The following is a 13,936-nucleotide window of genomic DNA, read 5'->3' on the forward strand; positions in this document are numbered from 1 at the left end:
TTTTACAGACAGCTAATGATATCGACTTAAAACTGCAAGGTGCAGATGGAGAAGCAGATGTAGCTGTCACCGGTAGAGGCTGAGTAAGCACAGTGGGCGCCGTGAATGTTCCTGCCAGGGGACCGGCAATAATAAAACATTAGTTCCCTGAAATGGTGCTGGACTTTAGACTCCAAATGGAAGCTAATCATTAGAGTCATTTACAACAAGCCATGTCAAGAGTGTGTATGACACTCAGTAAGTAAACATAATTGAAAAGGTTCACTATAAATATATAAGCAGATGAGAAGACACAACACACACAAATCAGTAGTCTGTTGGTCTAAAGTCTGCTCAGACGGTCAAATTTATTTTTCTAACTCCAGGAAGATCCATGTCTACCCTAATCCATATGGGGATCTAAGCAATTAATAAACATACTTAATTAAGAACATTTCAGAATATGCCTTGGCAGTCTATTTCATGGTCCTAAAAAAATGGGACGTTTCTTCTTAAAATAATTAAAGACAGCTGTTAACTAAGCCATTTCATAGTTTATTACTCAGGATCTTATTTTTTCAAAACACCTGTTAAAATACAGAACTTAATCCTGGGTATTATCAAAACCCAGGATTCAATGAAAACATTCTCTTTGGTCACATGATATTGTACTACCTATTAATATTTCAGTAACTTGATAGCCTTTTTAATAGAAATACTTCCTTGCTGAAAAAGATATATTGGATAAATCAGTTGGCTTAATGTTCTCATTAAAAATAGAATTTTAGAATTAAACACTGCAAGAGACCATACATGATGGCATAATCCGTGCTCAACAGAGGAAGACTGTCTGTGCTCCCTACATACCTTGTTAGCACTTAGTAAATAATTAATAAAAGCAACTTCATCTAATCTCATAGCTTCAGCTATCAATTCTAGGCTTATGGTTCCCAAACCTAAGTCTCCTGATTCCAGAATGCACATTTCCGACCGACTGTTGGACTTCTTTGTGTGGAAGTCCCAACACATGGTGAAAATGTTGCTTTTAGCAGAACTTGCTATTTAAATTGTGGTCCAGAAAGCACCACTGGTATCCTGGGGAATTTTGTTTGAAATGCAAAATCTCAGACTCCGTTTCAGACCTACTTTAAAATCTGCGTTTAAGGGGCGCCTGGGTGGCTCAGTCATCAGGGTCCTGGGATGGAGCCCCGCATAGGGCTCCCTGCTCTGCGGAGAGCCTGCTTCTCCCTCTCCCTCTGCCCCTCCCCCTGCTTGTGTTCCCTCTCTCGATGTCTCGCTCTCCATCAAATAAATAAATAAATAAAATCTTTTAAAAAAAATCTGCATTTAATGATCTTCTGTAGGTGATTCCTATGTATGTTCAAGTTTGAGAAGTACTGTTCTAGGATTCGTCTCTGTTGAATTTTACCTCTTCACCAATGTTTTCCAAACACGCAAAATATTTGACCTCTCAGCATCTCACAAGGATTTTATGTAGATTAATTTTTAAACCTTTGCAGACTAAGTTATTTTTAAACTGCCTTGAAGACAGGAACTATCTGCTCTAACGCACTAAATAAAGTGAAATGCGATCCCTCACTTCGGAGGTTCTTTAATCAGTATACTTATCACTTCAAAATGACATCCTTACTGTAACTCAAAAGTAATCTCCAGATTTGTTTCTCTTAGAAAAATCTCTAACCCCTACAAAAATTGTTGATTTTATGGATCTCCCTACTTTGCCAAAACAAACAGCAGAACAGGTTAAACATATACATAAGGATCATTCTGTGGCTGCTTCACCCGGGTAAGGCAGCTGAGCGAGACCTTGACACAGATCAGAAAACAGCCCTTTCCCCAGGAGAGCAAGCCACATTTCCTATAGGAAACAGACTCACGCCACTTGTCTCTGCAATGCACTTTTCTCTACCTAAATACTCTGGTTATTGCTGTTGGAAAACACACAGTGCTCTGTTAGAAAGTGAGTGCACCATGTCCTGCTTAGAAGCGTTTTTCTAAATTGGCAAACACCTCCTGCATTATGGGTTGCCCGCTCTCTTTTAATGACAGTATCAGAGAGCGCCAGATGGCTTTGTAGGTCAATGATTATCATCCCTCAGAATGTGTTGTGTAAAACAGATTTAAATGTTCTCCATCAAATTCCAGTCAAGGCTTATTCCGGTATGTGGCATGTTATTCCTTCCCAATTCACTAACATTATCTTTTCTCTAAGTGTTAAGTCATCTGTAGCATTCAGCAATTTACAGCTATCTTGTTTTACTTGCCACTGAAAGTGCTCTGTATACAGAGGTCAGATGACCAACCATCTGGGATATTGACAGGGAATTCTTGAATTGGATAAAAAGATAGGGCTTGACCTCAATGGACTCTTTGAACTCCAAGATTCCACAATTTCTCTAGTTTGAAACTACTTCTACATTCCTGAGTAGGAAATGTATGACTGTAACATCTAATCTTCCCTGAAATTCACTGGGGGAAAAATTTTAGATGGCTTGGTCATTAAACAACTAAACAATTATGCTTCTTAATTGGACTGAACAAAAATTTTTAAATGATTACTATGACTTCCATTTAAAAAAACACTATTTTACTATTCAGAAGATGAGTTGATACTCAATTTCCTTCTTAGCTTTAGAAATGGGTTTAAGACTTTTAAGCTCTTTTTGGGCGCCTGGGTGGCTCAGTCATTAAGAGTCTGCCTTCGGCTCGGGTCGTGATCCCAGGGTCCTGGGATCGAGCCCCGCGTCGGGATCCCTGCTCGGCGGGAAGCCTGCTTCTCCCTCTCCCTCTGCTGCTCCCCCTGCTTGTGTTCCCTCTTTCGCTGTGTCTCTCTCTGTCAAATAAATAAATAAAATCTTAAAAACAAAAAAAAAAAGACTTTTAAGCTCTTCTCTTTTTTGTTTTATGGAACATCTCCATTGATTTTTGTTTTGTTTTCTATCTCATTAAAAATCTGATTTTATCATTATTTCCTTTCTTCTTTCTTTAGATTTGTTGTTCTTTTTTATTTTCTTGAGTTGAATGCAAAGTTTATTTCCAATGTTTTTTCTCCAGTTGCATTTAAAATACTACATATCCCTTTAATAACCCTTTTTCTCATACCACAAGTTTTGATACATAGCACTTTTACTGTTCAGTTCTAAATATTTTATAATCTTCACTGAAATTTCTTATTTAATTCATGAGTAAATCAAACCTTATTGTTTAGTTTCCAAACACAGTAGTATAAAAAGGACAGAGCAGTTTTATCATTCTATGCCAGCAATTACAGATGTCAGTGACAAAATACTCCCACCTGAAAAAAGACTTTTATTGGTCTAAAATCTAAAAACTTGGAAGAAAAAAAATAAAAATCTGTACAATTGCTATGGCTACTGCTGAATTTTAATGTTTGTAACCTTCCGATTAGCACATTCTTATTACTTATCCTTTAATAAAGATTATACTGTATGCAACTTAATTCAGAGGACTCCCAGTTAGATATATCTGAGTCCAGTCCCAACATACATAGACACCCTTCAACTTGGAGGGTAAGTTAGTAACACATTTCAATTCATTTCAGCTCCCTAGGTGTAGGTGGGGAGAGTTTGTTTCTTCAATACCCATGGTACTAAATTTAAACAGTAGGTTCAAGTAAACCACACTAGCCTAGTAATTGCAAAGATGAGGAAACAATTCTCTCAATCTAAACTTGGGAGTTTCTGTTTGTGGATAATGTTAAAACAGCAAAAACGAAGTGTGAACTTTGAAGTGGAATTTTTCCAAGTGCACATTTTTAGTGCCTACATGGAATCTTTTACTGAATTTGAATATCTTTACAAGTAAAATTTGTCTTTATTAACTGCTGTTTGTTTTAAAACTAAAAGACTAACCAAGAAAATAAACCATTAAATCAGTGGCAAAATTTAGAGATTTTTCTTGGTGTAAAGATTCAGATGAGGTTAGTTAAAACTCAAAGTAGTTACTAGCAGTCTAAATCAGGCTTGAACATTGTATAGTGAGACACTAAGCTTTCGATCAGCACATAGAAACTACAGAGAAGGCAATTAAATATGCAATAACAAAATGTAAGAAAAAAGACATATACACTGAAGAATCAAAGTCAAATAACACCTGTAAAGTAACAGAAGACGTTTGTCTTGCATGGCCAAAATTAAAACAGTATTCAAATGCCTTGATCTATAACTGAACATTTGTTCGAAACCAATGGATCTAATGCCAATGTGCACCATCGTTCAACCATTTGCACTCATTTTTGCAAAAGAAGAAAAACTTTGGAGGGTTTTACCAAACGTAATAGGAATTTATCTTGAATTTTGTAGCTTATATATTATAGTGGAAATCTTTCTACCAAGAACTTTTTTTTTTGAAGATTTTATTTGACAGATAGACAGAGAGCATAAGTTGGCAGAGAGGCAGGCAGAGGGAGAGGGAGAAGCAGGCTCTCCACAGAGCAGGGAGCCGGACGTGGGGCTCGATCCCAGGACCCCGGGATCATGACCTGAGCCGCAGGCAGACGCTTAACTGAGCCACCCAGGCGCCCCTCTACCAAGAAGCGTTTTGAAAGCTGCCAGCATCAATTCTGAATAAACAGTTTTAAGAATTTAGGAATTTATGAAATTTGTAAAAATGGTTTTTTTATGACTATCAAAATTTGAGAGCTTTCCTACTTGTGTATCTTTTGCTTCAGAGGAAAAACTTTTGAAATTAATAATGTGTTCTTCACGATCAACTGAAAAAAGACTGACGAGTCTGACTATACTTAGTAAAGCATGGATACGTGAAAAGATCAATTTTTATGAAGCCTTAAGACAAATTTACAGAAGGTTCAAAATACTATGTATGATTTCGTTCATTACAGTGAAAGACCATTAAGTAGATATTTTCAATTTTCATAAAATACACTAAAAAGCATTAATCCATTATTTTTTCTTCTTTATATCTCTTATTTACCACGCTCTCCTTTTGCTGCCTTTTTCACCTTTCTTGCCTTTTGACTGATCAGCTTGCTTTTATTGCTTCTTTTCCTCCACTGGTTTGGAAGTTACATATTCGGGTTTGAAAGTTTTATATCCTGGTTTGATCTTTGTTATCCTTAACTTTTAAAAATACATGGCTAGGGATGCCTGCGTGGCTCAGCTGGTTAAGCATCTGCCTTCGGCTCAGGTCATGGTCCCAGGGTCCTGGGATCGAGCCCCGCATCAGACTCCCTGCTCAGCGGGAAGCCTGCTTCTCCCTCTCTCACTCCCCTTGCTTGTGTTCCTTCTCTCGCTGTGTCTCTGTCAAATAAATAAATAAAATCTTAAAAATCTGAATTTATTTAGTGACTGCGTTATTCCATATCTAGTATTGCATACCAATTATTATATTCACCAGATAATAATACATTAAGCCTAGACAGTTTGTTTCTCTATTAAAAGGAAGAATGAACATAAGGAAAATGTTTTAATTTCATAAGGTAAACTATTAAAAAGCAAACAAGAGAAACATCCGAATTACTTGATAAAATGCTCAAGATGAATATAAATCAAACACAAAAAAGTACAAAAAGTATGCATGTGTGTATATTGGAAAAATGAAAACAAAAATGTAAATATAGGCATTAGAAAGCAAATAATCGGGGCGCCTGGCTGGCTCAGTCATTAAGTGTCTGCCTTCGGCTCAGGTCAAGATCCCGGGGTCCTGGGATCGAGCCCCGCATCGGGCTCCCTGCTCGGCGGGAAGCCTGCTTCTCCCTCTCCCCCTCCCCCTGCTTGTGTTCCCTCTCTCGATGTGTCTCTCTCTGTCAAATAAATAAATAAATCTTTAAAAAAAAATTCTTTAGAAAGCAAATAATCCTAATTTGTTGGTAGTGTTTGAAAAGTAACTGAATAATTATGTTCATTTAAAATAAACTAAGGGCAGTAAGCCACAGCATTTAATTTGTAACAGCCAGTGAAGAACGCATTTGCTTTTGTCACTGTATAAAACCAAATACCACACCTAAGACTAATGCTTAGGTAGAACTAGAGACCCCTCTCCAATACTATACCTTTTCAACTGTGTCTTTTGTGCTAATTTTCTAAGAGATACCTGGGATCCAATTGATGTGTAGTATCCAATGTTACCAGGTCAAAGTGTTTGGAGTTTATTATGAGGGCAAAAGGAATGACATAATCAAATTTGTATTTCAGTGAATTGAAGAGAGGGCTGGAGGAGACTGGGGAAAGCACCAAACACATGAGATATGATGAAGGCAGAAGAGCAGTAAAATGGAAAACAGCAAATAGAATAGGGAGATATTGAAGAGGCCAACCTGGTAGAATTTGGTTACTAAAGATGTTGTGGAGAATAAGAACTGAAAATGATTCATTGGTTTCTGGCCTGGACTAGACAACAAGCACATTCATCAGGTGCAGTCCATGGGCTAGGGAATATAAGAGGGAAGTTTATCAAGTGGGGCCCTGGATAGAGAAAATGTCAGCTCACTTTTGGAATCAGCCAATAAAAGAGTAAGTTTATCTTGTTACAACAAAATATAAGTGTACAAAGATGACGTCTAAAGTTGTTTTTAGAGATAAGGCCACTAGGGATAGAAGGTTCAATAGTGAATTACAAAACAGTTGTGGACATACCAAAGCTTCTCAGTGCTGCTAACAATTTAACAAATATTCTTTATCTACTCTAAATTTCATTAAAAGGGTTAAACAGTCTTCTTCAATAATCTATTTTTTTATTTTAAGATTTTATTTATTTGCCAGAGAGAGCGCAAACAAGCAGGGGGAGCGGCAGGTAGAGGGAGAAGCAGGCTCCCACTGAGCAAGGAGCCCGATGCGGGACTCGATCCCAGGACCCTGGGATCATGACCTGAGCCAAAGGCAGACACTCGACTGAGCCACCCAGGCGTCCCTCAATAATCTATTTAAATAGATAGCAATTTAGTAATAGCTAAATTATACACAAACAGATCCCAGGTGCTTTCTTTCAACCCTAAATGGGGGTATGATGATATATTTGTTCCTCCTTATCCCTTAAATACAGAGGTACTTTAGCACCTTCAGCTGTAATTGATTTAGAAGTAAAGGACAGTTTTGTGGTAAGTACTCACTTATCACTCAAGAATAACAATGCATTCTTAAAGAGCGTAAGCTAAGGGGCCACGCAAATTAAACATGTATCATCATCACAGGGGCTTAATTCAATTCAAAATATGTTAACTCCAAAACACAGTTTCCTTATAGCAAAAACTACTACTTTGGGGAAGATGAAAATGCTCTAAAATTGATTACACAACTCTGAATATCCTAAAAAACACTGAGCTATACACTTTAAATGGGTGAACTGTGTGGTATGTGAATTATGTCCCAATAAAGCTGCCATTTTTTAAAAAATGAACACTTTTTCATCTGCTCATAGCATATTATATAACTGTTCTAATTTTACATTAGGCTTCTCAGGCTTTACTAGATTTCAAAATAAGCAGGAAAACACAGAAAAAGTATATTTTATTGGTATTTAGGCCTAGCACAGTTCAATTCAAATGGAACAGAGCAATTTATTTAACTGAATATAACATATGAACAATTTTTTTAAGTTTCTGTTTTATCATATGATTGTGTTCATGCAGGTACAATCATCAAACTGCCCTTCTAAGCATTTATCATAGCACCACCTTTTATTTGCAGTACTTGATATAAATTTCATTGTCAAACATCTGGCTTTAGCAATGTAAACATTTGCTACAAGTAAACTTTAAAAGGTAAAAGTGAATGATACTAATGAATAAATCAAAATAAAACTGAGCATCACCACATGAGATCATCCAACAAAATATTATATAATACTGTTTCAATAAGAACTTAATACATTTCACAAAATGGAAGCAAAAATAAAAAGTAATATGTAAACTCCCAAAATAGTGTTAAAATACTGAAGGATATATGTAAAATTTACTTCAGAAAACAAGGGCAAACAGCATAACCATGCAGTAAAAATCAATTTTGGTTTAGTAGTGACAACAGTTACTTTACTGCAGACTTCCTAAAATACATTATGACAAAATGGTTTGTTTATTTTCCATCACTCTTTTAAAAAAAAAATATCATGTCTAATCACGTAAGTTGGGTACTTTATGGAAATTTCACATTTTTTGTCTGTTATGGAACTGCTACCCCAGAAACTTTTCATCTAAACTATTTTTCCAAATGACCAAAAACATTAAATTATCTTTGTGAAAATTACCTTATATAAAGTCAAAGAATTCCTAAGCAAATCATCATAAAAATAAATCTGCCTTAACAGAGTAAGTACAGAAAAAGTATACGCATAAGTGCTTGAAAATCACGGATATATTTCAATGAACAGGCAAAAATGTTCACATTTATCATTACTGTTGATGATTTTGTTCACTTTCTGGTTAAAATCAAGAAACAAGTTTTCAAAAAGTTAGCAAGGACATTCAGTGCCACTTTGGATTTTTCTGTAATATACAAACAAGTTACATCTCTGTAGTACAAGGCCAACTCTATTTTTACTCTTTAACATAATTAAGTTATAAAGACCTCAGATTTCTAAAACCAGTCATAATACTGTGGCAAACTAAATAAATTTGTTCTTATTGCTCTTATATTCCAGCTTAATCTACAAATGTGAACATTTTTCCACATGTTGTCTCAAACCATACTAATACAAAGAGTCTAGAGATACCTGTTAGTTTCCACAGATAAACTGAAAAAGGAAAAAAATGAAATTGAAATAATTTCATCTTCTTAAGTGTCCTTAATATGTTTAGCACTTCAAGCAGCACTTGACACAGCAAGTTTCTTCAAGTGATCCATAAACACTTGTAAACTAACATCATCTGTGAGAATAGGTGCTCCAGATTCCTAGAGGAAAAGAAAGATATTTGCTATGATTAAAACATAGAGTAATACCTTAAAATGTATAAGCAAATGTTTAAAACAGACAAGGAATCATTGTAAGCAGAATAATGCCTATGCTCCTGTTGTAAAATAAAGAATCCGACTGGCCTTTATCCCTGGTTCCTCAGAGGGAGACTACATCCTTGGAATTTCCTAATAATGTCTTTGTTATTCATAAACCCCTCAGAACACAGCTGAGTTCATGCTTTGAGATGAGATAAATCAGGATGGGGGCCAGTCACCAGAAAGATCAACATGTGATTAGAGGACTGGGGATTTAAGACAGCCTGACCTCGGGGCACCTGGGTGGCTCAGTCGTTAAGTGTCTGCCTTCAGCTCAGGTCATGATCCCAGGGTCCTGGGATCGAGCCCCGCATCAGGCTCCCTGCTCAGCGGGAAGCCTGCTCCTCCCTCTCCCACTCCCCTGCTTGTGTTCCTTCTCTCGCTTTGTCTCTGTCAAATAAATAAATAAAATCTTAAAAAAAAAAAAAAAAAAGACAGCCTGACCTCTAGGGAGGGGAAGTGAGGTCAAGGAAGGGAAAAGAAGAAGGGAGCTGGAGATTCAATCAATCAGGCGTGGTAGTAAAGAAACAAACTCTGGATACCAAAGCTCAGTGGAGCTTGCTAACAAATTTATCAATATGCTAGGAAGGTGACACATTCTGATTCCACGGTGAAAGAACACAGAAGCTCTGTATCTGAAAGCCTCCTAGACCTCACTCTGTGGGGTCTCTTCGCTGGTCCTTATTTGCAATCTTTATAATAAAACTGTGATCATAAATACAGTGCTTTCCCAAGTTCTGTGAGTTGTTCTAGGGAGCTGTCAAACCTGAGGTGGGGATGGGGGGTGTGGGGAATACCCCCCCCACACACCCACACAGATTTGTAGCTAGTTGGTCAGAGGTGCAGGATCCTGCTTACAGCCGGCACCTGAAGTTGGGGGCAGGCTTGCTGTGAACCATGTCCTTTAACTGGTGGAGTCTGCACTACCCCAAGTGGTCAGGATCAGATTTGCACTGCAGAATCAGAATAGCTACATACCCAACTTAATCTTTACAGCAGTGAAGTGTTCATTTGTCTTAAATATATTGGCGCTTTATCACTACTAAGGAATAAATAAATGGCTTGGTGAGATTATTGCAGCCTGACTACTAAATAAAACTGAAATTGCATATATTTTGGGGTGCCTAGGTGTCTCAGGAGCATTTGACTCTTGGTTTCTGCTCAGGTCATGGTCTCGGGATCCTGGTATCGAGCCCCATGTCTGGCCCTGTGCTCAGTGAGGAATCTGCTTAAGAGATTCTCTCTCTCTCCCTCTCCCTTCCCCACTGCTGTTTCCCCTGATTGTGCTCTAATAAATAAATGAAATTTAAAAAAAAAGAAATTGCACATATTTTAACAGACATGCCAGCTGGAAAGAAGTACATTTACAGTATTTTTAAAATAAACTATGTTTACTGTTTTCATTCAAGTCATTTTAATTGATCTCCATGGGTTCTAATTAACAAGAGTTAAGGAAAATTCCTAACTTGTATTTTAATAAAAACTGTGTTGACAGAATGACTTTCACTAATCCAAACCACTAATAGTACAATTCTATTGTAGCAAGAAAAAGGTTTTCTGAAAGATTTTATATCTGGATTTTTAAATTTTTCACCCGATACTCAAGTTCTCATTTATAAGTAAATATAAAAAACCTAAAACAAAGAAGTAAAGTAATTTTTAGAGATCAGCAAGTGGGTAACAAATAGGAGATGGGAATTTATAGCTCTTGTAAATTCTAGTCTGGCATTGCCACAGACAGGCCGTAACCTCTCCTGAATAAAGGAAAATCAATTTTATTATGTGTTTTCATACGTTAATTATAAAAACTTGAAAAACTTGACAATGAAGGGAGACAACAGCATTGGGAATAAGAGCTTGGAGTTTGGAGCCAGACTGCATGGGCTCAATTCCTCACTTAGCCACTTACCGCTTGCATCATTTTGAGGAACATACATTACTTAACCTCTCTGTGTCTTAGTTTCCTCATTTGTAAAATAAGGATAACAACAGGACCTATTTCATATGGTTGTTATAATGATTAAATGAGTTCAACTGTGTAAGGAAACCAGAACAATACCTGACACATAGCAGGAATACAACATGTTTGAGCTATATTATTACCTCTTTTGAAAAATCTATTATTTTATAACACTGAAGTATTTTTCCTTATTGTACATTCATAGTTAACACAGAGAGAAGCAAAGGCCTCAAAGATATGACTTAGACTAATAATAACCTGGTAACTCTTGCTTTTTTTCTTTCTGTAACTATTCCTGATTTTCTTTCAATTTACACGTTTTCCACCTCAACTTACCCAATCCCAGATCTATTTCTCCCGGTCAAGACAAAATACACATCAATTTTCTAATTTATATACTGTAGAGATCTTATTTGAAATTATATGCTCAACTCAGTCTTATCAAAAATTTGCAGTTGATTGATCTTAATTTTTCAACTGCACCCTTTTTCTCCTTAAAATATATCCACGATTAGGCAGAAAGAGCCAAGCTTTCTATCACTGAACGTAGGAAGCACGACAGCAGTGGGGAAGCAGTGTTGCAGTGGCGCCCTCTTCAGGCCATCCATGGATAAAACTTACCGCTGGTACTTGATCGCTGACAAAAAGAAAACTAAAATGTAAGATTGTATAATTTTTAGTAAAATGCTTGGCTACCAGGTTAACTCCTTAAATTGCAATCACTGGTTTAGCTTAATGATTAAAAATTCAGATTCTCCAGTCAGAGTGGTCTAGGGTCAAATCCAGACCCTGCCACAGTTTAGCTATGTGATCTTGGATAAGTTACTTAAGCTGTTTAAACGTAATTTCCTCTTCTGAAAAATAGAATTAATAGTAACCACCTCATAAGAGTGTTTTAATGATTAAATAGGAGTGCATAAGAAGCTCAGCACAGGAACTAAAACAGTATAGATTCAGTTTATCAGTTATTATCTATAAAAATATTAACATAATTTCTCTTACAAAAAGCATAGGTCAAGAAAGACCTTAGGGTTCTTGTTTATGTCTCTAATGCCTCTACTTCCGGGTCATAATAATTAAACTTCAAAGTTTAAAACAGGTTTTCTTTCCTATTTAAACTATCTTTGGGGCCCCCAGGTGACTCAGTCAGTTAGGCATCCAACTCTTGATTTCAGCTCAGGTCATGATCTCAAGGGTCATGGGATCAAGCATCAGGCTCCACACTCAGCAGGGAGTCTGCTTGAAATTCTCTCTCCCTCTCTCTAAAATAAATAAATCTTTAAAAATAAAATATCTTAAGGAGAGACTTATTTTTCCCCATTGATAACAAGGAAAATTAATAAATAACTAATAACTAATATTTACTGAGTCTTACTGTGCATATCAAGCACATATTATTAAACTGTAACAAAGAAGAAAAAGCAAAGATAAGTAACTTATAGTTCTCAACTACCAGCCCAGAATGATGCCTCTCCATGTTTAACAGCTCAAGTTCTTTATAAGCATACAGACTGTATCTCCATGTTGTAATTTTTTTTTTTTCTTAAGTAGGCTCCAAACCCAATATGGGGCTTGAACTCACAGCCCTGAGATCAAGAGTCACAAGCTCTACTGACTGAGCCAACCAGGCGCCCCCATGTTGTAATTTAAACCCAGAAAAGCAAGAAGCAAGTTTTATTTCCATGAACTAAACTACACTTTTTAATGTAGAAATTCAGCCACAAAGATATATTTTATTTGGTCTGCATTAATGTGAGCTCACAACGTTTTGTTAAATAAATTATGTAAATGGCAATGATCAGCTAGAGGGGAGGAACAGTTACCCCCTTTAGAAAAGGATTTCTGTATTCTTCGCACAAACCCTAGTCCACCAGAGCCCCAGGTATTGCCTCTTCACACAGAGAGCATCAGATTTTCTTAAAGGAGCTTCACTCATTTGTTACTCACCTGGCCCCCAAGGGCATTTGATAGGGGACCCCTGATGAATACTATTTTAAAGCATCCTCTAAGCTCCTCTTCTCCATAATGACTAATCACCATTTCCATGAACTTTATTCACTGGTCCTACTTTCCTATCTTCTTTCAATTTTCTTTTCGTAAGTAAGTTTCTCTTAAGTTGTGAGATCCAGAACTAAATCCAATACTCAGATGACTCAAGCAAAATGGAAAGGCTGATTCATTGTACATTCTTTTTTCCAAACTTCCACGTCACAGTAGTATACTTGACTTTTCATTTCACAGCAAGTGGAATGGTGAGGGTGATACTGATAATGCATAAGTATATGCATTATATGGGCATAAATTTTTTTCTCTCACATACCATACCCCCTTCCACACTTTCCAAGAGTAAGCTCCTTTCCTTACCATAAAAACCTTACCTTTCAGGAGTTTTAGACCATGGATTCAATTTATTTATCTATATCATAAAGGCTCCTTAACTCTTAAATACCTCCACAAAGCTCCCATACTCTAAACTCTGTTCTCCTGCCCAAATCTATTATACTCAATACATGCTATGTTTAAGGTACTGTGGAAAGTCAAAAATTAAAATGACATAGTCATTACTCATAAGGGCCATCAGAAATGGATGAAAAAAAGGAATGAAGGGGCAGGGATATTATACCAAACGAGTCATGCAATCATTAAAAAGTTTCATGGAAGGCACCTGGGTGGCTCAATCAGCTAAGCATCTGCCTTTGGCTCAGGTCATGATCCCAGGGTCCTGGGATAGAGTCCTGCGTCGGGCTCCCTGCTCAGCAGGGAGTCTGCTTCTCCCTCTCCCTCTACCCCTCCTACCTGCTCATGCTGTCTCTCTCAAATAAATAAATAAAATCTTAAAAAAAAAAAAAAGAAAAAGAGAAAGTTTCATGGAGTCAGTGAACTTTGAACCCAGCCTTAAGGGATGGCTACCATGTGGTGACATGGGGGACTACTAGGGACAAGTCATAAAGATGGTAACATGCTTACTGTATTCAAAGTGAAATAAGAAATCTAGTTGGCTAAAAAGGCAAAA

The 13,936-nt window shown here is 36.8% G+C and overlaps 1 protein-coding gene across 1 annotated transcript in view; it reads right to left on the reverse strand.

Annotated features, from left to right (window-relative positions):
• Positions 1–7,467: 7,467 nt before the first annotated feature.
• The window catches only part of SEC23A (SEC23 homolog A, COPII coat complex component), a 59,280-nt gene continuing 52,811 nt past the window's right edge, over positions 7,468–13,936 (reverse strand). Inside the window, exon 20 of the mRNA XM_045900741.3 lies at positions 7,468–8,864. Coding sequence (XP_045756697.1) covers positions 8,775–8,864 — 90 coding nt within the window. The 3' untranslated portion in view covers positions 7,468–8,774. The remainder of the gene's footprint in view (positions 8,865–13,936) is intronic.

The sequence above is a fragment of the Mirounga angustirostris genome, unplaced genomic scaffold, assembly GCF_029215605.1.
Source record: "Mirounga angustirostris isolate CCGP_5_RB_7025 unplaced genomic scaffold, mMirAng1.0.hap1 SCAF_9, whole genome shotgun sequence".
Classification (NCBI taxonomy): domain Eukaryota; kingdom Metazoa; phylum Chordata; class Mammalia; order Carnivora; family Phocidae; genus Mirounga; species Mirounga angustirostris.